This window comes from Phaethon aethereus (genome assembly GCF_964289735.1).
Source record: "Phaethon aethereus genome assembly, chromosome: 8".
In the NCBI taxonomy this organism is placed as follows: Eukaryota; Metazoa; Chordata; class Aves; order Phaethontiformes; family Phaethontidae; genus Phaethon; species Phaethon aethereus.
In genome coordinates this window covers 25,666,285-25,689,489 of record NC_138584.1, presented here as the reverse complement: position 1 = coordinate 25,689,489, position 23,205 = coordinate 25,666,285, and the positions used below count along the sequence as shown (strand labels likewise).

The 23,205-nt window shown below is 53.6% G+C and overlaps 1 protein-coding gene and 1 pseudogene across 2 annotated transcripts; one reads left to right on the top strand and one right to left on the bottom strand.

Annotated features, from left to right (window-relative positions):
* Window positions 1–305: 305 nt before the first annotated feature.
* PDZK1IP1 (PDZK1 interacting protein 1) lies at window positions 306–6,888 on the top strand (the record flags this gene model as incomplete). Its single annotated transcript, XM_082002958.1, has 4 exons — window positions 306–378; window positions 4,196–4,304; window positions 6,175–6,273; window positions 6,816–6,888. The coding sequence occupies 4 exons, from the start codon at window positions 306–308 to the stop codon at window positions 6,886–6,888; spliced, it is 354 nt and encodes a 117-aa protein (XP_081859084.1).
* An 8,093-nt stretch (window positions 6,889–14,981) lies between these two features.
* On the bottom strand, window positions 14,982–22,763 carry LOC309407528 (cytochrome P450 4A25-like; annotated as a pseudogene). The gene is made up of 13 exons: window positions 22,701–22,763; window positions 22,247–22,478; window positions 21,243–21,384; window positions 20,506–20,550; window positions 19,694–19,822; window positions 19,086–19,217; window positions 18,839–18,991; window positions 18,579–18,685; window positions 17,594–17,784; window positions 17,209–17,342; window positions 16,676–16,740; window positions 15,871–15,953; window positions 14,982–15,150 (listed from the first exon to the last, which is right to left on the bottom strand). The product of its transcript is annotated as a cytochrome P450 4A25-like (transcript).
* Between the last annotated feature and the right edge of the window lie 442 nt (window positions 22,764–23,205).

Genomic DNA, 23,205 nt, shown 5'->3' with positions numbered 1-23,205 from the left:
TGCAAATGTTTTGTGCCAGAGTCCCCTTCCACACCCTAAGGGGACCGTCAGGTTCAAGTCACCGTGCCCCAGATTCCCCGCCAGCCTCCGTGGGAGAGAGAAAGAGGCACCTCCTTCCACCCCTTCCCGCAGCAGGATTTGAATAACCAGGTGTGAGCATCAGCCTCCCTCGTTAATGCGTTTGATAATTGACCAAGCGTTCATTCCTGTGGGAGGGCGGCGTGCCCGAGCGCAGCGCCCTGCGAGGAGGGGCTGCGTTCGGCTGCTCCTCTGTGCCACGAGAGCCCGTGGCCCTGCCTGCCGCCATGCCTGCCCGCTGCCTCCTCCTCTTCCTCCTGGGGCTGCTCCTGGCGCTGGAGCCTGCCTGCTGCCAGGAAGGTAAGTGCAGGCAGCTGCCTGATCTCCGGGGGAAACTGAGGCAAGGGGGAGGCAGGAAGGTGCGCCGAGCCCCGGGCAGGCGGGAGCTGCTCGGTGGGGTGGCTTTGGGGACAAGGGACAGCTGTGAAAGGGGCTCTTAGGAAGAGAAAAAACATCCCAGCTGCTGCCTAAGCTTCAGCTCCGGCTTCGCATCAGCGGGCGACGGGGACGGGTGGGTGGCCAGTGGGTTGGGAGGTCTTGCCGGAGCCAGGACATGGAGACTTTCTACCCGTTTTGCTGAAGGCTGAAACTGCCGTTGGAGGTTTATTTCTCCTGCTCGCACGGAGATAAAGCAGCTCTGATTTACCTCCGGCAGGACTGCGCACGGAGATGAGTAATGTGTTTTCTTAAGGGTTTTTTTTTTTCTTTCTTTTTTCTCACTCTCATCCCTGGGCAAGCGTTGCACTGGGTCGCTCCCTGAGCTCGCAGGTTTTCCTGTTAATCTGTAATTTTGATCATTGCTGAGGTGAAGGAGCAAATATTTTCCTCTGCAAATTGCCCTCCCATTCCCTTTGCAAAGACTTGATAGAGAAACTACCTATGGCTTGGGCATTATTTTTAGGAAATTCGTGGAAGAACTTGTCTAATGCTAGAAATAATGAGGAGTAATTAAAACTCGTGATGCTGCCAAAGTCCTGGAAAATTCCCTCCTCCTTTCTTCTTCTGATGCCCCAGCCCTGACCGCTCTTCCTGCATTTGTTTACTGACTTGGTGAGGATTTAACAGTCTGGGGTCTCCACCGTCAGCAGGACTGAAAGTTTTGCTTTTGCCTGGAAAAATGGGAAAAAAAAGCCTTTAATGAGGATTCCGAGCCTGGCACAGCTTCCTCAGAGAGGGGAAAGACAGGGGCCAGGCCATGCTTCCAAGCGCTCAGGGAAGATGTATCGAAAAGCAGATCTGTGTCTTCAAACCAGCCTTTGAGTACGGAAACGGAGTTACAGCACGTGCAAGGGCTTATATTGTCCTCGGCACTCCCCGTGGTCTCATTTGTAGCTGCAGACGCACAGACGCACATCTGTCAGGGGTGCAGACCCCACATTGCTTACTTTGGCTTAGAAGATCTTGTTCGGGAGGGGAAAAACCATCATTGCCATGGGGTGAAACAGAGAGGAGGTGGCAGAGCCTGAAGGATTGTCTGTCCCGGGAGGGACATCCCTGGTTAACGTGTTTTTTCAGGAACACAGTCCTGTTTCCACAGGCCAGCCTCATCCTTTCGGCCATCCCTCCTGGCAGGGCAGCTGGTGGGGCTCTGGTGGGGCTCCAGCCGGCACGTGTCCCTGGGGCTGCGATCCGCATACTCACTCCCTGAGAAGATGCCATCAAGCTCTTGCCTCCACCTGGTTCCCATTGCTCCTTTCTTATGCCCATGCAAGTTCCCGGTGCCCGCGGGGGTATTTCAGCCCGACGCAGAGACATTTGCCGTTCCCACTGCCATCCTCACCCCCCACCTTGCAGCTGGGCTCTGTGTGGTCTCCCAAAGCCAGAACCGTTTGATTTTGGTTTGGTGTTTTTCCTTTTGGCTTTGGATGCTCTGAAATCTGGTGGAAACAGCCATCTGAGGGAGGTTTCGCTTGCAAAAACATCCAGTACCTCCTGAGCATGGCTGCTTGGAGGAGGTTTCCTACCACTTATCTTCCCTCCTCCTTCACTTGAAGATCATGAGATGCAAATTTGGCAGTTTCAGTCATCGCTGACTTCATTCCCTTGTTGACCTTGAACTCCCTTAACCGTGGCAGAAACCTCACCGAGGGCTAGACCTGACCATCCTCTCCTAGGCCTAGGCTGGAAACCCTGACCCTGGCAGGAAAAATAAACAACTAATAAACAAATTAATGTGGTTGAGATAACAGCCAAGGGCAGAGTGAAGGAGGAAGCAAAGCGGGCCAAAGCTCAGCCTGGACGCAGGAGGTGTATTCGGGGCCGCACCCATGGGGCAGGTGGGCAGCAGGGGCAAGAGCATCCCTGCCCATCAGGTCAGGCAGGAGAGGACCAAACCCTGCTCTTCCCCACTGCCACCACCCCCTGGTACCGCCACCAGCAGCCTGCTAACATGATGGGATTTCAGCCAAAACATGCTGATACAAGAAGGAATTTCCACCTGAATTCCTCCCGCTTGAGTTTTGGCCCCGGGACCTTGCAGTGAACATGGCAAGCGTCTCTGTGGGGCGGCAGTGGGGCTGAAGGATGCCGGTCGGGGCTGCTCTCCCAGCCGCTCGCCCAGGGCTGCCGCCGCTTTTGGACTGGCACAGGTGGTGACTCAGCTGGCCAGGCTGATTTCACTTCCAAGAGGAAAAAACAGATTTTTTTCTTGTGTTTTCTTTTTAATAAAAGTATCTTGCAGTAAGAACTCAAGGAACCGGAGGTCTTACGAAAGGACAGTCCCCCTCCCCAAAACCAGAGGAAGGAGGTGAGGGCTGGCAGCAGCGGAGCCGGCGTGGAGCTGGCTGTGGGTAAGGAGCTTGCACACGCGGAGCACACAGCCCGCCTTTATTGCTGCTAGTAAAGATTATTTGCTGTTTATAGCAGACATTCCTCTCCTGTGAGACAGATGATGCGTTCAGCTAGCGTAAAGCTCCTGAGTCAGCTGGAAGTACCAATGCACCCGTCCTGGGGCAGCTTTGTGGGTGCCAGTGGCAGCAGCTGGGTCCGAGTGGTCTGAGGCTGATGCTGGGGCTGGTGGGAGCATCTTCCACCTGCCCCGACCGCCCGTGCGGAGGGGCCTCCTCTGTGTGCAGGGGTTGGTGTTTCCATCGGACGAGGAAAAGCTGTGCCTGAATGAAGTAGTAGTTAAATCCTGAAGGGATGTGTCTGTGTGGACAAGGTTTCCTTTTGGTGCTGATGCGAATGCTGATATTCAGGACAACACTTAAGGACGGGTTTGAATGCACCCGAGTGCTCCATTGCCCAAAAGTCATTGGGAGGCGAGGAACAGCTGCCCCAGCAAGGGCTGGGACAAGGTTTCTTCTTTTCATCATCCTGCCCTTGAGTCCTCCCATGTCCAGGGACACATCTCACAGCCTTCCCGCCCATGGCTGCATCCCCACTCAAGCCCAGTTAGAGAAAAATGAATCTATGAAGCCACTCCGCCCCGGGGAAGACAAGGATGCTGTGGTCGGCTCCCGGCCCCCCGCTGCTGCCTGACCCCCGCCAGCCCCACCTGGCCTTTGCGCTGGAGGCTGTTGCTCTGAACACTTCAGCCTTCAATTTCCAGTCATAAATCAACTTGCTGCTCTGGAAACTCGTGGAATGGTAGATGTTATTGAGACCCATTCCAACAACCATTTGCTGTGAGAGTGACAACCAAATTTTACGCTGTCCATGTTGTGGGGTCCTTATTTTACCGGGCAGTATTTGGAAAATAACCTGGGAATGACATCCGTGGCATCTGGGGATGGAAGTTTGCTGAAACTTCTCTGCCTTCATTCCCTTGACACTTTGGGCAAATATCCTCCCTCATTCCTTCCATCTCCCCCAGCCCTTTGTCCCCCCACCCCAGTCATCTGCGCCCCACTGCGTATGTGTGTGTACGTATATATTGGGGCTCCAAAGCTGCAAGGCACCATGCTCCACATGCAAACGCCAGTGAAATTGCTGTTATTTGCACTTTATTTCATTGCTATCACCCAGCTAAACCTGCCTGGATTAACAGCAACATGCTCTGCTCGGCGCTGCAGGACCGAGCTCTTGTCTGGGCGTTGCTGAAGCTGGACGGGAGAAGGTCGGGCAGATAAAGCCCGAGGGCGTATTTCTAACACGTGTCCTCTCTTCGTTTCTGCAGCCCGGGGCAGTCTCCAGCCGTGGTCTCAGGGTGTCATCGCTGTGGTTGTGTTTCTAGTCCTGGTGGCCATCGCTTTCGTGGTCAATAGGTTCTGGTGTAAGGAGAAAGTGTAAGTGTGGGAGCCCCGGGGGTTGCTTCGGGCTGGGCTTAGCTGCCTCTGCATGGGTGACTTCCAGCTGCCTCCGTCCCTGTGCCAGGGCTGGGGACACTGTGATCGCTGTGCCAGGAGCCAGGTGGGGAGAGCAAAGACTCCTTGTCCCGGTCTCCCTGTCCTCTTCTCCCTGTACTGGTCTCTGCTCCCTGTTACTTATTGCCAGGTCCGAGCTTGCACCGTCCAGATGCTGCCATGAGAAAGCGCTGCGCTGGGGATGGGAGAGCCGCAGCATCACGGCTGGTTTACACGGGCACGTGTCTCGGTGGGGCTGGCCTACCCTGGTTTCCTATGGATTCCAGGGTGCAGTTCCCAGGTGCCTTACGATTGTGGGAAAACAAACCCAAACCAGCTTTTTTCGCAAAGCAGACCGAGACAAGTCAGCACCGAGAGGAGCTGGGAGAAGAGGGAGGTAGCCGAGCAAAGCCACAGGCTGCTGGCCCTGCTCAGCTGACCCAGGCTAACTGGCTAAGGTGCAGTAACTTGATCTTGAATCTGAGCCCAAACTCAACAGGGGCTGAAGATCTGAAGTGCTTTATAACCTGGAACCTGGTTCCTTTGCACCGGCATGGGCACTTTGGGCTTTGCACCCAAAGGTGCTGGAGTCTTCTTGTACCTGCGCATCCCTGCAGCCTCTCCAGGCTGAGGAGGTGGGGACTTGAGGTGTACACCGATGCTCAGCAGGTCAGCTTCTGTCCCAGATGCATTTAAAGGGGGCTCTTTGGGAGGCATTCAGGGTCAATGCATAATGCAACGTGCGTATATATATTTATATGGTCTGATTTGCAACTGCAGTCTTTGTTTCCCAAAGAGAAACCTTTGTCCTCAGGCTGGGGGACAGACTGGAGCCACCAGCCCGCGGAGCAGGAGCCAGGGACAGCGTTTCCCACCTTCGCCAGCACGCAGCCGCCTCTTCCCCACCCAAGGCTCCACCGGTGGGGTCGGGCTCTGCTTGTGAGGAGGCTGAGGAGGGCTCGGGGGGGATGGAGGCTTGTTTTAATTAATCTGGCCTCTCTTCAGAGGAGCCGGCAGCGAGGCTCGGCGGGCTGGCGCGCTGCCAGCCCCGCGCTGTCACTGTGACAGCAGCGATCAGCGCAAGCCGCTGCCCTGTTCTATGCCAGCCTGTTCCTCGAAAAAGCCTCTGAAATCGCCCTTGGGCGAGCGCTGGAGGAGGCAGGGATGTGCGCGAAGGGTGGACCTGCCACCCGCCCTCCGCAGCTAACACCCCCCCGGTGCGGTTCGGACCAGAGGCTCACTCCAAAAGCCGAGCTTTTAGGCTCTGGCTGAGGTCGAACACCTGGACCCTGCCCCACGGGTCCTTCGGCGAGCGATCCAGGCTCGCATCCAAGAGGAAGACGCTTGGCTTAGCACGCGCGGACGTGCAACCCTCCTGTGCCAGGGCTGCGGCGCTGGCAGAGCCTCAGCGTTTCTCTCTGTCAGCTGGGACTGTAGAGGACTATTTTGCAACAGATTACATAGAAGATGACTGGAAAAACCAGTTAGTGGGAGAAAACAATGCCAGGTATTGTCAAATGAGTCTTGCTGACTGCCAGCTCGGCACTTGGGAGTCCCAGCTCCAGTGCCAGGGATTGGCACTCGGCGTCTGGGCATGGCCCCTGCTGACCTGCTGCGAGGGTATCTCTCCTCACCCATGTCCTGCTGGGAAGGGGACTGAGCTGGGTGTCCGAGGCCAGTATCACATATCCAGGTCCCTTATCGTCTCGGTGGTGTTGGAGCAGTCCCTTCCTCTGCACTGTCGCCATCACGAGCTGCTCCCTGGCATGGCCCCACCATTGCTCTCTCTCAACTCCTCTCTTCTCCCCTCCAGGGAAAACGTTGAAACGGTGGTGAGCATCGAGGACAAGCAGGAAGCCGTCACGTCCAACGGCCATGAAGGGAGATACCTAACCGCTGCAGCAGACTTCAGGTGAAGGACTTGCTTAGACCTCTGACCCACGGGCTCCCAGGCCCTGCTCTGTCCCCCTGGGGACAGCTCAGATGTGCAGAGCCATGGTGTCTCCCACACGGGGTCTCACATGTCCCATGTGCCTGGTTTTGGGGCTTTTATTCTCTCCAGGGGCTAAGGAGAAGTTGGTGAGGGAGCATCGCCTCCTCCCTGGTCTCCCCTCATCCCTGCAGCTGAGCCCCATGGTCCACCCACTGCCCTGCAACCTGCTACACCACATTTTTCTTACACTATATCACACCTTTCACACTGGGGCAAAGGAGCCACCCAAAGCGGCTATATGTCACCACACAGATTGTGACTGTCAAAACAGTCCTTGCTAGAAATTAGAGCAATTCCCAGCCCATGCTTGGCTCTCCTCCTGGCAGTGGGAGGCATTCCCTGCCTTGCGCCTCACTCAATGCACGGCCAGCATCAGCAAGGTCAGGGCCCCGCTGGTGGCTTCGGGGAGGCTGGTCTTGCTGGGGGCGAGCTCACCGCTGTCTTTCTCCCTCCCGACGCAGATCCAAAGAGAGCCAGCATGCCTACGAGAACACCCTGGAGCCCGAGGAGAGGGTGATCACCACCGCCATGTAGCAGGCACCCTGGCCGGCAGCCCTCCTTCCTCCTCTCACTTTGCTTCCCGCTCTCGTGATGGGGCATTTTCGCAGGGACCCTCTGCACCGGCATCCCCTGTGCGCGGCGGCTCCCCGACCTCTCCACGGCACCGCCGCCTCCGGTTCTTTTCCCTTCCCACCTGGGAACGTGCTCTTCCGCCTCGGGGGCTGGTGTCCACGTGGGCATCGGTCGCCAGGAGAGGTCTTGAGGTGCCACCTCCACTGCCCGGCGGTCACCCTACCTGGTTGGCGAGGCTGACGTCCCCGGTCCCAGTGGGGTGCTGACCTGCTCCAGACATGGAGGGGTCCCCGCTGGGTGCCTGGGACCTCTCCGCACCCCCAGCCACCCTCTGGGGAGCTGCTGATGGAAAACCCACTCCCTTCTCCCCATTTCACCCTCCTTTTTATGACCTACACCATGCATTTTAATGTCAGAACAAACCTTCTCCCCTGTATATATCTTCCCTGTGAGCAATAAAGAGAATTGTTGCCCATCTGACAGCAAAGTGGTCATTTTGCTAATCACCCAAAGGACTTTCTGGCATCTGGCAGTGCTCCCAGCCTTCAGGCAGCTCCGGAAGGAAAGGACACTGGGGAAGGTGGTGGTGGGAGTGGGAAGGGTGCTTAGACACAGGTCAGCATCCCCATCTCCCCCGTGACCCCTCCTGGGTAGGATCCGTCTTTTATTTCCTCACTTGGATGAAGCCAAGAGTGCTTTTCTGTGTGTCTGTGTGTCAACAGGGGAGAGAAAAAGGTGGAGCATTTTGTTTGCTCAGCATTTGGACCACCCCAGAGCCGTGAGGGGCTGTACGGGGAGGTGAGCATCATTCTCCTCTGTTTGCCAGGTGGGGAAACTGAGGCACAGCACCAACACAGCACTTCCCAGCGCTGCATAATGGGTGAAAGGCAGCGCTCCCTGAATCCCACCGACCCACAGCCAGCTGGGGACCATTCCCAGGGCTGCAGGCTGCGAATGCCAATCAGTTACTGGTGTTGCCAGGATGTGGCCGGGGGCTGCTCCCGGGCAGTGCTGGCTCTCCCCGGGGCAGCCTCATGGTGCAACCCGCTCCTGCCAGTCTGCTCGTTAACCAGGGTCTATTTTTGCTGTGGTGGAGACAGCGCTGGGGCCACTGTGGGAGCAATGAGTGCTCCCAAGCCACGGTGTTTGCAGATGGAAATGAGAGACCTGCAATGCCTTGGCCTTCCCTGGGACATCAGTTGCCCAAGCGGCATGCAGGGTCCTTCCTTTGAGCAGCGAGGAAAGGGTTAAGGAGCTCTGCAATCAAGGGCAGCCCAGGGCCTCCAGGTGGAACAGGGCTGGGAGGGATGAGATGGGTGTTTATGAGAGGGGCATTTTTGGCAGCCCCTGGGTTGGAGGTAGTGGGGTGGTTTTGGGGCTCTGCTGTGCTTGGGGCTGTGCAAATGCAAGGGGGAGGAGGTGGCAGGAGGACATTGGGTGCCCGAGTCACTTCTTGCTCTCCTTTTCTGCTGAGCATTGAGGCAAGGAGAACTGTTAGACCTGCTGTGAAACCGCAGCTGTGACGGGTTTGGGTCTGGGGTAGCCCTGACCTCAGCTCAGGAGGTGCTTTGGAGGCCCGTTTGCAGGCAGCGGTGCCAGAAACAGGCAAGGCTGTATCAGGGCTGGAGGTACCTCTCTGCCTCGCACGAGCAGAGCTCCCGCTCTGTGCGTTTCGACCCCGAATGGGCTTTCCTGCTGCAAGGGCTGTTCCTTGCTCCTCTGCCTGTGACCTGAAAAGCCCTGAGCCTGTCCTGGAGGAGGTGCTGCCCAGCACAGCGCAGGCAGCCAGCTTCTTTCCCAGGCACGGGCTTGCAAAACTCTGTTTTCCTGCAGCACCGAAACCTGATGGGTATTCCCCAAAGTGAAGATGTGACAGTCCTGCTGGGGAGCTCAGCCCCAAACGGGCCACTTCCCACTGCTGGGAGCCCTTGGGGATGGAGCAGGGAGCTGGGGCTGGAGCCTGGTGCCACCACTTGCCATGAGCCACTCTCATTTCCCACAGGTGAAGCTGTCGATGTCCGTAGGAGGTGGTGATGCAAAAATTCAGGCATGGAAGTAAAACACGAGCCTTCCAGTAACAGACCTACCCTGAAAGGCATCACCCTGAAAAGCCTCACGTAGGCAAGTGTTTTGAAAATCTCTCAGGGCGTTGAGAAATCACAGGTTCAGTTGAGAAATTGCACGGGGGTAGAAGAAAACAGGCAGAAGGCTTGGAGGGGTCAAGCCCTCCGGTGCGGAGGCATGACGGCTGCCGTCCCCAGCATCACGTCGGAACCGTTCCCTTCCACGACCTTCCTGTGGGCAGCTGGAGGCTGAGCCAGCCCCAGGCTGTCCCCTGGACCTTCCCACTGGTGGCCCTGATGGGTGCTGCTCCCTGGCTTTTCTCTCGCAGGTGCCGAACTTCACACGGGTTTGGAAGAAAACAAGCTCCCCAGAGCTCAGCGGTAACGCTTCGCTCAGCAGGGTTTAAGGAGGATTAGCCATTGCGTGTTCCTGCCGCGTCAGCACTCGGGCTGGGGGTGTGGCGAGAGGAGGGGAACCCGTTAATTTTTACCTGTCGGTTGCAAAAGGAGTTAGAAACGGCATCTTTATAATGAGTAACAGCGGGAGTTTATTCCCTGCCCCGTGCACGCCCTGAATACGTGATGAATGCCCGAGTTGTTCCCCCAGCAGCGCCTGGGTGCGGGTCTGCAGTGGAGGTGTGCTGGGGGCTCGGTGGGACCCTTTCCCCAAGGATTCCTCCCGCGGTCGTGGGTCCAGGCAAGCAGAGGGACGGGGCTTTACCAGCTCACATTTTGGGCTAGCCCAGGAACCTTGATGTTTGGTCTTATCCCAGCCAGCGCCCCTTCACAGCTCACTTTCCTGGGGAAAACATCTTTTGTAAGAGCCACTGTGTTACCTCCCTGGTGGGACCTCACCTCCGCACAGTCCGTGACGCCATCCTGCCTCGGTTTCCCTTGTCTGTCAAGCACGGCCCAGGGCTGGCTGTGCGAAGCGGGCTGCCTCCCCGCGAGCCGTGCAGCCGGCTCATGCCTGCTTCTCGGTGTGATCCTAAAAAGAACAAAAGGGAGCGAGCATAAACGAAATTTATTGTTGGAAAATCTTAATTAGATTTTAAGCCCCAAAGGGAGAAAAGTGAGGTATTATCTGACACAGCTAATGAGTGTTAAGGGTCCATTGTTATATTTCTTGTTTACCTTTCTGTGCTAGCTGATACGGCCCGGATCCTCGCCTGTACTGCCATAATTAGGATATCTCATCTCTCGCTGATAGGGTCGGGGATGCTCTTTATAGCACAACGCTGTCGCATGCGTCCCCAGCATGATGAGCGTGATTGGGAAGGCAACTTCTGGCATCTCAGCGCTCTCACCCGCCGTGTTGACCCTGTGAGCTGGGGGATGCCCTCCAGAGCCGGGGCTCTGCCTGATAGTCCCCAGGTGATGGGCACCTCCAACAGCGTCGGTGTCTTCTCTGAAGGGCCCTGGGCCAACTTGCCTGGGGGCCAAATCCTCCCCAGCACCTCTCTCCATGCAGTACGGGGGGGTGACCGTGTCCTCCACAAGTCACCCCACACCCACTGATGAAGGGGAAGGACACCCATGGGTACCCCATCCTAACCCTCACTCTGTTAATGCCAGTATCTCTGAAGCTTAGGCTTCAGGAAGGTGTTCAGGGTTGGGACCTACTGTGGACAGGATAGTCGTCTTTTGGGCCAAAGATACTCAGGGTGGTCTTTTTGCGTTACCACCTTGTTTCAGGATGTATCACAGCTTTTCTCTGTGGCCTAGGAGGGTGAAACTCATCTCTTGGACCCCCAGATAACAGGGCATCTTGTTGAAAGCCACCTTTACTCTGATGCTTCCCCCAATCTCTCCTGAGGCTCTTTAGCTGTGGAGGTTTAAGATGTTTCTGTTTCAGCTGTGACCACAACCCTGGAGCAGCTTCAGCAGGTAGATGCCTACCCATAAAAATGATAAATTATATAACTTATATATAGCCATATAAATTATTCCAAGGTGGTTTAATTAAAGACTTGTTGTATGCAGGTAAACCGCTGCTAGAAGGACCACCAGCTCCAACCCTGTCCCTGAGCAGCATAGCCTGGGCTTTATGTCCTGACATTGGGCACCTTGATACCCAAGCGATGTGATTTGGACCTCCAGAAGTAAAAAGGGAGCCCGTCCCACCATTGCGGTCCTTTGGGCTGGGGAAGGAGCCCAGCCACCCAGGTGGGAGCCGGGAGTGTGGCGTGTAGGGGTGGCTGTGTGTGGGCAAGGGGGTTGCAAAGTTTTTGGTCTCGATTCAAGCCACTGAAAGCCAGAAGTAAAATACCATCCATTGTTGGTTTATACACCCGTAGTAGCCAAACAAACATCCCCGGAGCCTGTCCTTATCACTTTATTACACCTGCTAGAGTGAATAGATTAAAGAGGACGAGGGAGGGGGGAGAAAGCAGAAGAATCCAGCAGAAAAACTGGGTTTTGGGATTGTTAATTATTCTCTGGGGTCTCTAATCTTTAACTGGCAAACAGCATCACTAACTGTCTTAAAGCCCCTCCTGGAACATCCTGATAATAAGCCATCTGCATGAAGGCACCCCGTTATCTGCCCTCCTCCAGCCGCCTGTGACATGGCTGGAGTGGGAGATAATGAATGTGTGGTGTGTAATAACGACACGTCATTCATGATTATCGGCCTGATACCCAACCTTTTAGCTCCATTGTTTGTGCTTCAAAAAAGCAGAAAAAAAAAAAAAAGACAGAAAAAATGAAAAGGAGGAGGGAAAGAAGAAAAAGGCGAATTTTTGGTGCTACGGGCTGTCCTGAGGCCCCTGAAGTGTCTCCATGCTAAAGGGGCTGGCTCTCGAAGCATCTCCCAGAGGGTTCAGTGGTACCCTGGAAGGACTCGCCCCTGGACTGGCGGCTGCTGTAGAAATTGTGATGGAGGGACAGAGCCAAGATGGCACAGAAATATCACCGCCTGGTATGGAGACATTTGGCGTAAACATGCGGGCGATTCGATCCATGTCAGTGGGCGCTGCCTGGCTCCTCGCGCTGCTTTCTGCTGTTTAGCGGTGGCTTTGCCAAGCTAAGGAGGTTATCTTGAACACGCTGCTGTCCAGAAACTGCCAGCATTTGAAGGTGGGAGAGATGTTTGGGTTGCCTGGTTTGACCTGAATGAACTGAAAAGTGGGAGAATTTTCTCCTGGTTGCTGCTGCATTACGGCTCCATGATGCATTGGTGCTGCGAGATCTTTCCCCCAAAGCTTTCATCCTTCGAACTGCAAACCTGGATTAAGGGTGATTCTTAACAGGGAGAGCCTTTAAAGTGTTTGGCTCAGGTTACCTCAATTATTGTCAGAACTGCCTGGATTAAGGATCCTTTTTTTTTTTTTTTTTTTTTTTTGCATTAAAAATGTCAGGAGTTTCTCCTCTCTTTCCCGAGCAGATTTCCCAGAGCAGTTTCCCTGGGGAAGGTCTCTGCTGGAAGTGGTCGGGCTTTGACCGTTCCCAACAGTCAGGAGGACTCTCAGAAACAAAACGGGCAGCCTCATTCATGGCAATGAGTAGGGTGATGGTCTCAAAACACAGGGCTGGGAAGCCAAGCAGGGCACTGTACGGATGCAGGGATGGGCAGCAGCTGTGGGTCTTCATTGGATCTAACTTTTCCTGCTCTGACCTTAATCCCTCCATGCCCAAACCAGAAGATGCCGTAGGACATCTTCAGGTGCCACCTAGTTTCCTTTGCAACCCACCACCGAGGAGACTGGGCTGGGTATTTGTGGCCAAGCGCTCCCCAAGCTCGTAGCTTGGACCGCAAGCCCGAGCGTGGATGAGCAGAGCTGCAAGGCGGCTCGCTGGCTCCTGGCTGGGTGGGCGGCTGAAACGTCTGACAAATAGGGCCAGTTAATGAAAAGCTGCATCAAGCTGCTGCCCTCCGACGGCCTCGCTGTGCGGGAGGCGGGCAGGAGGAGAGCTGCAGTCTGACCCTTGAGACCAGCCTGAGTCCACCCTCCACGTGTGAGGGTGGTGGCAGCGGCACCCACGCAGCTGCACCTGGGGTGAGAAGGGGAGGGAGTGGGGAGAAGAGCTCTGTCTCCATCTGCCTGGCAAAATAAATACAGGCTGCAGCTTGCTGGTTATTCACAGCACCCCCGGCCCGTTAGGTACCAAGACAGCCAAAACGAAGGCTCAGATCCTGCCCTGGAGAGTTCTGTTTCTCAAACTGAGGATGCAGCAGGCGGCAGAGAGGGGGAGCAGGGGGCTGCAGGGGTTTATGCAGATGTGAAGATGCTCAGATTTGCCTGTCCCGGTCTGGCTACAAGCAGAGCTGACCTGCTCAGACAGACAGACATGATTTGTCTATGTTTGCACCTACACTGACGCTATCGCCATAGGCGAGAGCTGGACAAACAGCCTTGGCTCTCAGCATGGCGTGGCACGTGTGCAGCCCTCTGTGCCTCAGTTTCCCCTGATGTCTGCTGGCCGGCCGGGCACTCGCAGTGACGAGCTTTCCCTGTGCCATGGGTAACAGCACCATCGTGCTGGGGACCGTGGTGGAGCACTGCCTGCTCTGCTGCCCCGCAGGGCTGAGCGTGAGGACGGGGATGCCCCTAGGGATGGGGCCCATCAGCTGCCCTGCTGGGCCTGGCCATGCTCCCTGTAAGCCCAGGGAGTTTTGCCAGGGACCGAGGAGGACTTTGGTTTTTCCTGGGTCTCCCACTGCCACCTAGTGATCTATTGCGCACCCCAAACCTGCAGAAGGTCCCCCTTGGCCTGGGAGCTCACCTGTGGCTGGTGCTGGGGGGGAGGCCCTGCAGTGGGTCCCTGCACCCCCAAAACGAGCCTGGCCCCAGGAGCAGAACCCACCTGCACCCTTTGGGCAGCTCACTCATGTACTGAGCGGTCAGTTCTCAGCCTCTGCAGAGAAGGGCTTAAGACAGACTTGTGCTCCCTCTTGGGACTTTTTTTTTTTCTTTTGCAAACTGATTTTGGTTTTGCTGCCAGCATTTGACAGGGGTGTGTGTGATGATTTCTGTTTTGCTTTGTTTGACCCCAGATCATTTCAGTTCCTTACCATGGAAACTCCCAGAGGCAGTGAGGTGAGGACTTGGTGACCCATGGCATGGGAGGAGTGGAAACAGGTTCCTCAGGTTCACCGGGGGCAAACCCGTTGAAACAACCCTTGTGGCTTGAGAAACACTGACAGGGCTGCACCCTTGGGCACAGCCTTGCCCTTGGGTTGCCGGGACTCATCCTGTACCCGCCTTGGCCCGCAAGTGCAAAGGAAGCCAAAGCCACTCTTGGGGAGTACCTCCACGAGGTGTTGCTCTCATTTTAGAGGGAAGAGGAGGACAAGGCTGACCGCATGTCATGCTGAGGGCGGTGAGTGCTTTCTGCAGGTTAGCTGGTCTCTGCACTGGCTCCTGAGCTCAAGGAAGTTCAGCATCAGGGCAGAAAAACCCGTTGGCTTTCATCTCCCTAACAGTGGCCACAGTGCTGGGCCCAGGATGGATTAGGGGGAATGATTTGGAGGGTGGTGCATGGGGATGCACAGTGGCTGCAGGGAGGACCTCTCCAGCCCCAGCACACCCAGGTTGGAGGCAGAGAAGGGACATTGTTCTCTGGCAGTGTCCAGGCTTTAGACATCCATGCAAACCACGCAGACATTGTTCACCGCCGTGCCCGAGCAGGGAACTGGAGATGGTGCAAATGCCGAGGCAGGGGAGAGAAGTCCCGCCAGGCAGCGTGCGAGGGCAGGTTGGAGGTGAGGAGATGAGCAGGACATGGAGGATGCCTGGGGAAGTGAAAGCTGAGCCACAGCCACGCTGTGAAACCCCCTTGGCAGAGCCGTTCCCGTGCAAGGGCGGGTCCTGGAACTGCTGGTGTGTGTGCAAGGGGGCTCAGCGTGCCCCCCCGGATGGCAGCAGGGAGGGAGGTTAATGTAAGAGACGTCCGAGATGGCCAGGTCTGTTTGGTGTCCCCGTCTTAAACTTCTGGGTGCAGGGTGGTCCTTGGGAAAGCACTTGCCCCCTGCTGTGGTACCCCACCAGGTCAGTGAATCTTCTTCAGATGCAGGTGGATCCCATTTCTGGACCTGAGGGTGATCTGTGGCATCAGCGCGGGAGGCTTGGATGGTTCAGGGGAGAGTTTGAAGCGGAGCAGGGTCAGGGCCAAAGCCACCTTCATCTCATTCATGGCGAACTGCTGCCCAATGCAGTTCCTGCGGAGAGGATGACAAAGGCTCTGATTGCAGCCTTCATCCCCGACTGCCCCCAAGCTGGGCTCAGCCCATGAGTGAGCTGGGGGACCACCAGCTGCTCTGAGGCTGATGCCACAGCTTATCTAGGAATCTCCTGATGCCACAACAAAATGTACCCACCTCTGTGGTGGGGTATTGCTGTTTTTTATTAATAAGCATTGAAAAAAGATATGAGATTGAGAGAACTGGGGCTTACTTCACTAAAAAGTGCTGCATGGATCCAGCTAAAAACCCAGACACCTCAAAAAGGTTATTTTTGGCTCTGTGTGGAGTATCTCGTCTTGCAAGTTACTGAGACCTCAGTACCCTGCATCTGTCTATTGATACAGCATGGGAACCACAGAGACTGGGATCCAGCTTGGCTTTGATGTGCACTGGGTATTCGCCCCTAAACAAGGCAGCCTGTGTTCCCAACACAGGCAACAGAAAATGCAAACTTCTCCACAAATCCACAAGAAAATTGTGTGAAACCCTACAGTGACAACAGAGCTTGGCGTGCGGGAAATGCTCTGGAGCTGATGGAGTATGGTGGGGATCCTGGTATGGAAAGCCTGTTTGAGTTAGCCAAGTCAACTTGGTTTATGGGCACGGAGGGGCGATCAGCCTCAGGAGCTCGGCTCTGAGCTAGGTTTCCCATGCAAGGCAGCCTAAAGGGAAGGAGAGGGAGGAAGGATCTCCCACCTGGATCCAGCAGAGAAAGGCAGGAAAGCATGGGAGTGCCTCTGTGCTGAGTTCCCTGGAGAAAACCTCAGGGGATCATACATCTGTGAGAGCAACAAAGGCTGTTTAGTCAGTGTTGGCTCTGCTATGAGCAGCACCAGATTCTTCCTCGGTCCCCAAGTTAGGGCTGGATGTGGCCCCTGCTGCCCCAGAGGAGCTGCAGCTGACATTTGTCCCTCTGCAAAGCCAACCAGGTAAATGAGAAGAGGGCACTGGTGGCCATGTGGATATTCCCCTTGGAGAGATCCAGATCATCCACTACAGCACCCAGGATGCCTGCAAGCATTTTCTCATCCATGGCAGCAATGATCAAGTCAGATTCCCTCGTGCCCAGAGATGCCTGATCCTGCCTCTCCAGAGAGGCACTGGAGAGCAGCAGCTGTGGACCCTCCTTCAAATTTCCCAGATAATTCTTTCCTTGCAGCCTCTACGACATCAGCTTCGAATCACACACTGCCTGGAGGGCTTGGGACTTCTCATGCCACACCGGGACGTAAGTCTATCCGGGGCAGCTGAAAGCAACCTGAGTATCTCTGTGTCACCATGCATGAAGACAGACTATTCAGCACCCTTTCCCAGCACTTTGTAACGTTCAAAGCCTTTGAGTTTTTTGGTAACTTCATTGCATTCAGATATGGACTGTTGGAATAAGAGGGGGAAAAAAACCCCAAACATGGCAGGGAGGCACAGGCTGCCTTGTTCAAGGGGGTGAATGTTTGGGCTCAGAGATCATCTGCCCTTCTTGTTTATAACAAAGGCAAAATACCTCGGGGTCCTCCCACACATCCCGGTTCCTGTGAATAGCAAGTATGTTCAGTCCAACCTGGCAGCCTGGAAAAGAAAAATGAGAAAACGCTCGTGACACCTCAGAGTGAAGACCCAGGAGAGGTGTTTGTGGGAGGCTCTACCTCCCTGGGCTCTGCAGGGGCTGTTTGCAGGAGATCTGCCCAGCCTGTCCAGGCAGATCACCTCCTGAAACTCTCACATGGAAGAAACAGTGTCCTCAGAGAGGGGCCCCATTTTGGTACCAGTGGATGAGCTTTTACTCTTGGCCAGGATCAACACGCTGCAAGTCCCCTTTGAGCTCTGTGAACACCCCAGTGTCCTGGAGCATGTCCTTGGACTCTTTCTAGCCACCCTTCTGGGAGAGCTGTGATGCTGAGCTGTGGTGGCCCTGTACAGCCCTTTGAAGAGAGACGAGAGGCTGGAAGACCCACCAGCCCCTCCACACAGCAGCTCTAGCGAGGATGCCCCACTTGTCACAGACAGCAGCACGAAGGATGAACAAACTCAATAGACCTGCTGGCAAGCTGCATCCATCAGAAAATGTGATGGGTTTAGAAACGTATCGGGACACGGAAGGAATTGGTGGGAACAGGCACAAGCTCTCTTTGATGCACATTGTGGTGTAAATCATCTTCCCAAGGTCTTCCCTGAAAGCAGACTGGGGGGTCAGGCTGTATTTGAGTGGCAGCAATGAGGACACCAGCAATGGGGACTGGGTGGGCTGGACTACAGGGTCTCCTGTTGGGTTTTCTCCTTCTCCCAGTCCTTCCTTTGCTGCCAGCATTGCTACATGAAAAGCAGAATTCCCCAGTGCAGAGGCAGTAAATGGTGGATGAAATTTCCTTCTCAAGTTGAGTGAAAAGAGTTCAGAGTAAAGGAATAAAAAGTCCTAGCTCACCACTCAATGGTATCTTGGTCCCCCAGGATCCCCTGGATCTCCTCCCAGCGCCGTTGCTGGTACTCTGGATATAACGACAGGCAGTACAAGAGCCAGGAGATCCCACTGGCTGTGGTATCATGACCCACAAACATGAATGTGTCCACCTCGGAACGCAGGTCCTCATCAGATAGCCCAGCTCCATTTGCATCCTGATGGAAGGAACAGTGTATCATTCTCAAGCGCACATTAATTGGACTTGCTCCTTTGGGCATAAAAATAACCCCAGATGCTAATGAAGAAGGGCCCAGTTTGGTGTCTCTTGTATCTCTGGGTACATCAGCAAGTAAGCCAGTAGAAAATATATCCAATACATGTGAGAACAGTCAGACCCGCTGACTGCCGACTCTGCAGTCAACAGAGCTACAGTGTTGGGCTTTGGTGGGATACCAGGTCCCAGTCCTTCAGAAGGAAGGTCCCTGTTATGTTTTTCAGTAGTTTGGTTTGGGCAACTTTTGTTTCAGACTGAGACACGAAAGAAAGCAGCGGCTCTAGAAGGACAGAGTGAGCACAGAGGGTATCGCCTTCCTGAACGCCAAATGGCAGCTTCTGTCCACAGTATCTGAAGATGTCTCTGAAGGTAAAACTACAGACGGTAAGAAAGAAAACCTCTTAAGAGGACTACGGCCAAGGTGGCTTCCTTGTAACCTTTCCGAAGACCTCATTCTTTGATTTCTGACAGCTCACTTAGTTTAAACTATTAATGTGCTCAATGAAAATGAATAAGGAAGATGAAAATCTGTCTGAGCTTTTTATGTTCAATCACTGATCTCACACATTTGTATTTCCTTCCCTTTCAAACCACCTTTCCCTGAGCTAGGAAATCTGCGGTGGGGAAGGTCTTGCCAGCAGCTCCAGCTAGAGGTGGTGAGCTCCCTGCTGACGCATCCTTGGTGCCGCACAGGTATGTTCTTTGGCATTCAATACAATTATTTCAAACACTCACCTTGGTACAAAGAAGAATGTCCAGAAAATCCAGGTGTGTCATCTTCTGGATCTTGTCAAGCTCCTTCTCACTGGAGAGCAATATCTTTCTTTCTTTTATTACCTTATCTGCATAGGAGAATGACCAATCTGTTAGATGTGTTCTGCCCCTCCAGAGAGCTCATGTACTTGTCCGCTCGGTCAGCAGCTTGGACGCCGTTTAATGTGTAACCCTCTAGTCAGCGCGTGCTGCAACCCCGCAGGAGAAAGGGGGATGAATACCTGTGTGGGTATGGGCCAGCTTGCATGCATCCTGAAACTCACGGCCTTTGCGAGTCAAGTCATAGAAGACATCCTTGTAAGAAAAAGTCTGGAGTCTTATTGCTCACGAGGTAGCTCAGGTCATAAACAGCTCTGATATAATGGTCTGAGTTGCTGTAAGGAGACCAAGGTTAAAGCTGGTGTTAGCAGCATGAGTGGGGAAACAGGAGCGCTTGTTTTCCCAGGATTTGAAAGTTCAGGCACTGATCTCTGAGTCTGACAGTCTATATTATATATTATAACTGAAGGCACATTTCATGATGCTGTCTAGTGTCATCAAGCTGATGTCTTGAAAGAGCTCCACTGGCTTCCTCTCTGTGCTCTTCTTTTCCCATTTATCCTAGTGATGGAGATGGAGGTAAAGAGGGACAGACTACCAGAACGGACTTGGCCATGTATGATCAGGTCATATTTTCCTGTCCCTCTTTTCTGATCCACGCTGCTAATTACTTTCTTTTCTGCAAGCAGAGATCCTAGTTCACTATACATTCTGTGAATCTCTTAAAACTATTCTGTGAATCTCTTAAAACTATTCTGTGAATTTCTTTTTCCATGCATGTTTGGCATTACCGGGCTAGGAAGGGATATTCTAGCAGTAGTTTGTTTTATTGGAAGCAGATGACAGAGAGAATAAGTGGATTGGCCAGAGGAAGGTGAGCGGAGTAATTTAAGAACTTCAAAACTACCCAAAAAGTTCAGCAAAACTCTACGAACCATCTATGTCAAGTCTCTTTCCCTTGGTCATTCCCAGGCCTGATTTTTTTTTTTGCTGGTGCGCAGCCGCAAGGTAAATGTAGCAGGAGAGATCACTCTCACCAGCATCACTTTGACCGAGTCTGACATCAGGGTCACGTAAGATTTCAGCATTTTTGTAATGAAAGGCTGGGGTGAGCAGCTTCCGATGCTGGAACCATTTGGTTCCATCCAAGATCAACAGCCCCTGCTCTGGAGACACAATCAGCAAAGGTGCAATCAGGTCCTCCGGACTCTGATCACGGCTCTGACAGCCTCAGTACTGCTTCTGGCCAAGTGCAGGCTAATGTGGAGGGTCTGGGGGGAAGAAGAGTTGGTGGTGGAGCCTTTTCTGCAGCCTCTCTGAGGCCATTCACAGCAGTGCTCTTTGGATGGAGGAGAAGGATGCCCACGTGTCCTTTACTGCAATGGACTCCGCAAGCTTAATCTACCCTGAAACCAAAGCCTTGATGGCAGAGACAAAGGACTTGCTCTCTCAGATGGGTTTTTCTACCCTAAATGAAATACTTGGGTGCCCTTTGCAGCCTATGCTGACAGTTGTTAGCAGAACTCTGGAGGGCTACCTCAAAGCTGTGTGCAAGCCATGAACCTCCCTGGCCTTGGTGTGTCTCACCCCGGCTATCCACGGTAGCATTCAGTCCCTGAGCAAACTGAAGTTCCTTTGTGAAGGCCAAGGCGTGTGATCCAAGGCAAAGCCACCTGATGTGCTCGATGACTAGGTGGGCACCACTGGTACTAATGCTCACACTCAAACAAACCCTCTCATTTGCAAGCTCTGGTTTTAGAATGGAAGAGAGCAAAATAAAGGAAGACAAGAGAGAAGCCACTGAAATGTGCAATGCGGATGAAAGGAATAATGGAAGGGAATGACTTACCAATCCAGGGAATTAAGAATTTGTAGGGTATATTTGGCTTAGGATCTGTAAAACAAAATAGATGCCAGAACAATATGAATGGCTGCTCAATTCAACATAACATAAAAGAAAATTCAGGATAAATTTATATTAGATTTTTGTCCTCTAAATCAGAGTGTAGAATTAGTCTCATTTCAATATGTAAAATACTCTAACATTAGAGGTAGAGTTTAAAAGTGGTCTACAAATATGACCTTAGTGGACTTGAGAAAACCAGAGAAAAGCATAATGAAAATTGTGTGTGGAGCAGAAATGGCCATGGCAAGTCTCAAAGTTGAGAGCAATGGATGTGAGTTACTGGAGATGCCTATATGTGTACCACTCACAGGGATCATGCCTTACAGAAAGCAGCAGAGGAAACTTGAGATGTCTTGTGAAAGCCGTTGCCATGCCAGCTCACCCGGTTTACTGGGAAACACAGACGCTGTGGTGGTAGATGCCATAGAAGACAGTAAGACCAATGAAAATGGAGATGGTGGACTAGGAGGAACATGCATGTTGTCACCGTTTTGCATAAGAATACAAACTACTCCATGAAACTTGGGGTGGGTTGGGAGTTTGCAAAGGGGAGCAAAGGAGGAATTGCAATAGCTGTGAAGGAAGCTGGCAGAGGGATGACTCCAGGCAAGGTTCCCATGATTTTCTCAGTAGGGATGTGTCAAGGACATGACTTCCCAAAACCAGACGTAGACACTTACCCGTTCGGCCAAGTATGCTTTTGGCATACTCAGGATGGTGGATTATTAGAGAAGGCAGGACTGGTCCAAACCATCTGGGAAAGGCATAGGGGTATTCTTCTCCCCATGACACCATCTGATTTAATATTTTATCGGTAGTTATCTGCAATGACAATTAAGCAGGGACTGAACTCAGGCAGAAAGAGACGTGCCAGGGAGAGCAGAGGTTAAACTTGCGCTTCCGTTGAAAGCACGTACAAGACATCCTCTGCTGGGAAAGAAGAAGAGAGTGGGCAGACTTGCCGTGGGGGGCTTTCCATCCTGCAGCTGGAGGCGATGCTGGGCAGGGCAAAGGGACCGTGCACAGGGGGCAAAGGTGCCTGAGCCGCTGCATCCCTGCAGCACAAGGCAGCTCCATGGAAAGTCCCTAGCTGGTTCATGGCTGCAGTTGAGCCGCGTTAGGACAGCCTGGGCTTGGAGCGACTTGGTGTTGCACTCAGGAGCTACAGCTGATATAGGCAATGCCAGGATGCCTGATGAACAGGCCAGGGGGACCAAGGCTGTTACACCCCTGGTCTCTAAATTCAGCAGTGTGAACTGGGCATACAACGTGAAAGCAAAAATATCTTCGCTACAGAAGGATGAAAATGGCTGCAATAAAATGCCCTGCTTTTTGTGGCCATGTGGCTGTAGGGGAAGAGACTCTTAGTAGAAGATTTAATGCAGAAGAAAGGCATCTTATGTTTGCTCATATTTAAATAACTTCAATGAAAGTCACAGAAATTGTCCAAATGCATATTTAAGCACACAACTGCAAACAACGTGGCTCTGGTTTTTACCAAAATGATGCACGTTTCATATCCAGGCAGAAGTCTTGGCACTCCCTGTGCAGAGGTCCTCTCCTGTAGGAAGGGACACGAGCAGGGGACATGCACACCCCACCCACAGCTTCCTCTCATCCTGACTGCTCTGCTCCACAGTTGTTGGGACAAACCCACCCTGACTGAGCCCAGCTCCCTCCTTACCAGGTGATTGTGGCCATAGAGCCAGTGTTTTGGAGGACCAGGGAATGCCTACAGAGCTTTGATGAGTTTCTTCCTCTCATCGTAGAACTGGGCCACCTTCAGCAGCACGAACATGACACCGAGCACCACAGACAGCTGCAAAACCACCGCAGCTGGCTATGTTGTCCAGCAGAGACACCGTGTTGGCCCTGCATCCAGGTTGCCTGGCACTGCCTTCTCCTGCCTGCTCCTCCTAGGCCTGCAGCTGACTGGGAGGTAGGTGCAGGTAAAAACCCTCTCCCTTCTGCTCTGCTGGAGCTGAGCCTGGTGAAGCACGGCCGGCAGCAATTTATAGCAGCCGGAACATCACGGTCAGCAATGCGTCAGCTTGGCTGGCAGCTTGCCTGTTGCTCCTGCTCACCCTTCGACCTGTGTCCAGCAACCTGCGGCTGGAGGTGGCTTGTTAACAAACAACCTGAATGTATTTGTGACTTTCTCTGAAGTCCTCCAGCAAGGGAAAGTGCTCGAAGTCATCCATGCCCAGGTGGATGAAGCCGTAGGAGGGAGGAGGTAAGAGGTAGCCAGGCTCAGGCTCTAGTTGAGCTCTGTGCTGTCCTCGGCCAAATTCAGGTCTGGAAGCTGCTCATCTGCTTGCGTGAACTGAGGAACAAAGAGGCCACCTCTGCCAAACACACGGGCCGGACGGATCCATCTGCCTCCAGCTGTAAAAACAGTGCTCTGAGGGACTGCAACATCACACAGCACCGTGAGGCACCACATGTGTCCGTATAATGTCTCTCCATGAGAGAACGGACATGACCCGATCAGCACACAAGGGACTGTTGTCCTGTTCTTCAAGAGGTCCTGCCATAGACAAGTCGGGAGACAAAACTGCTGCCCACAAGAATTACCATGGTCAATAGATAAGACAAGGAGAGGAAGAGCAACAGAGCAGTAAAATGAGCTGCGGCAAGATTGAG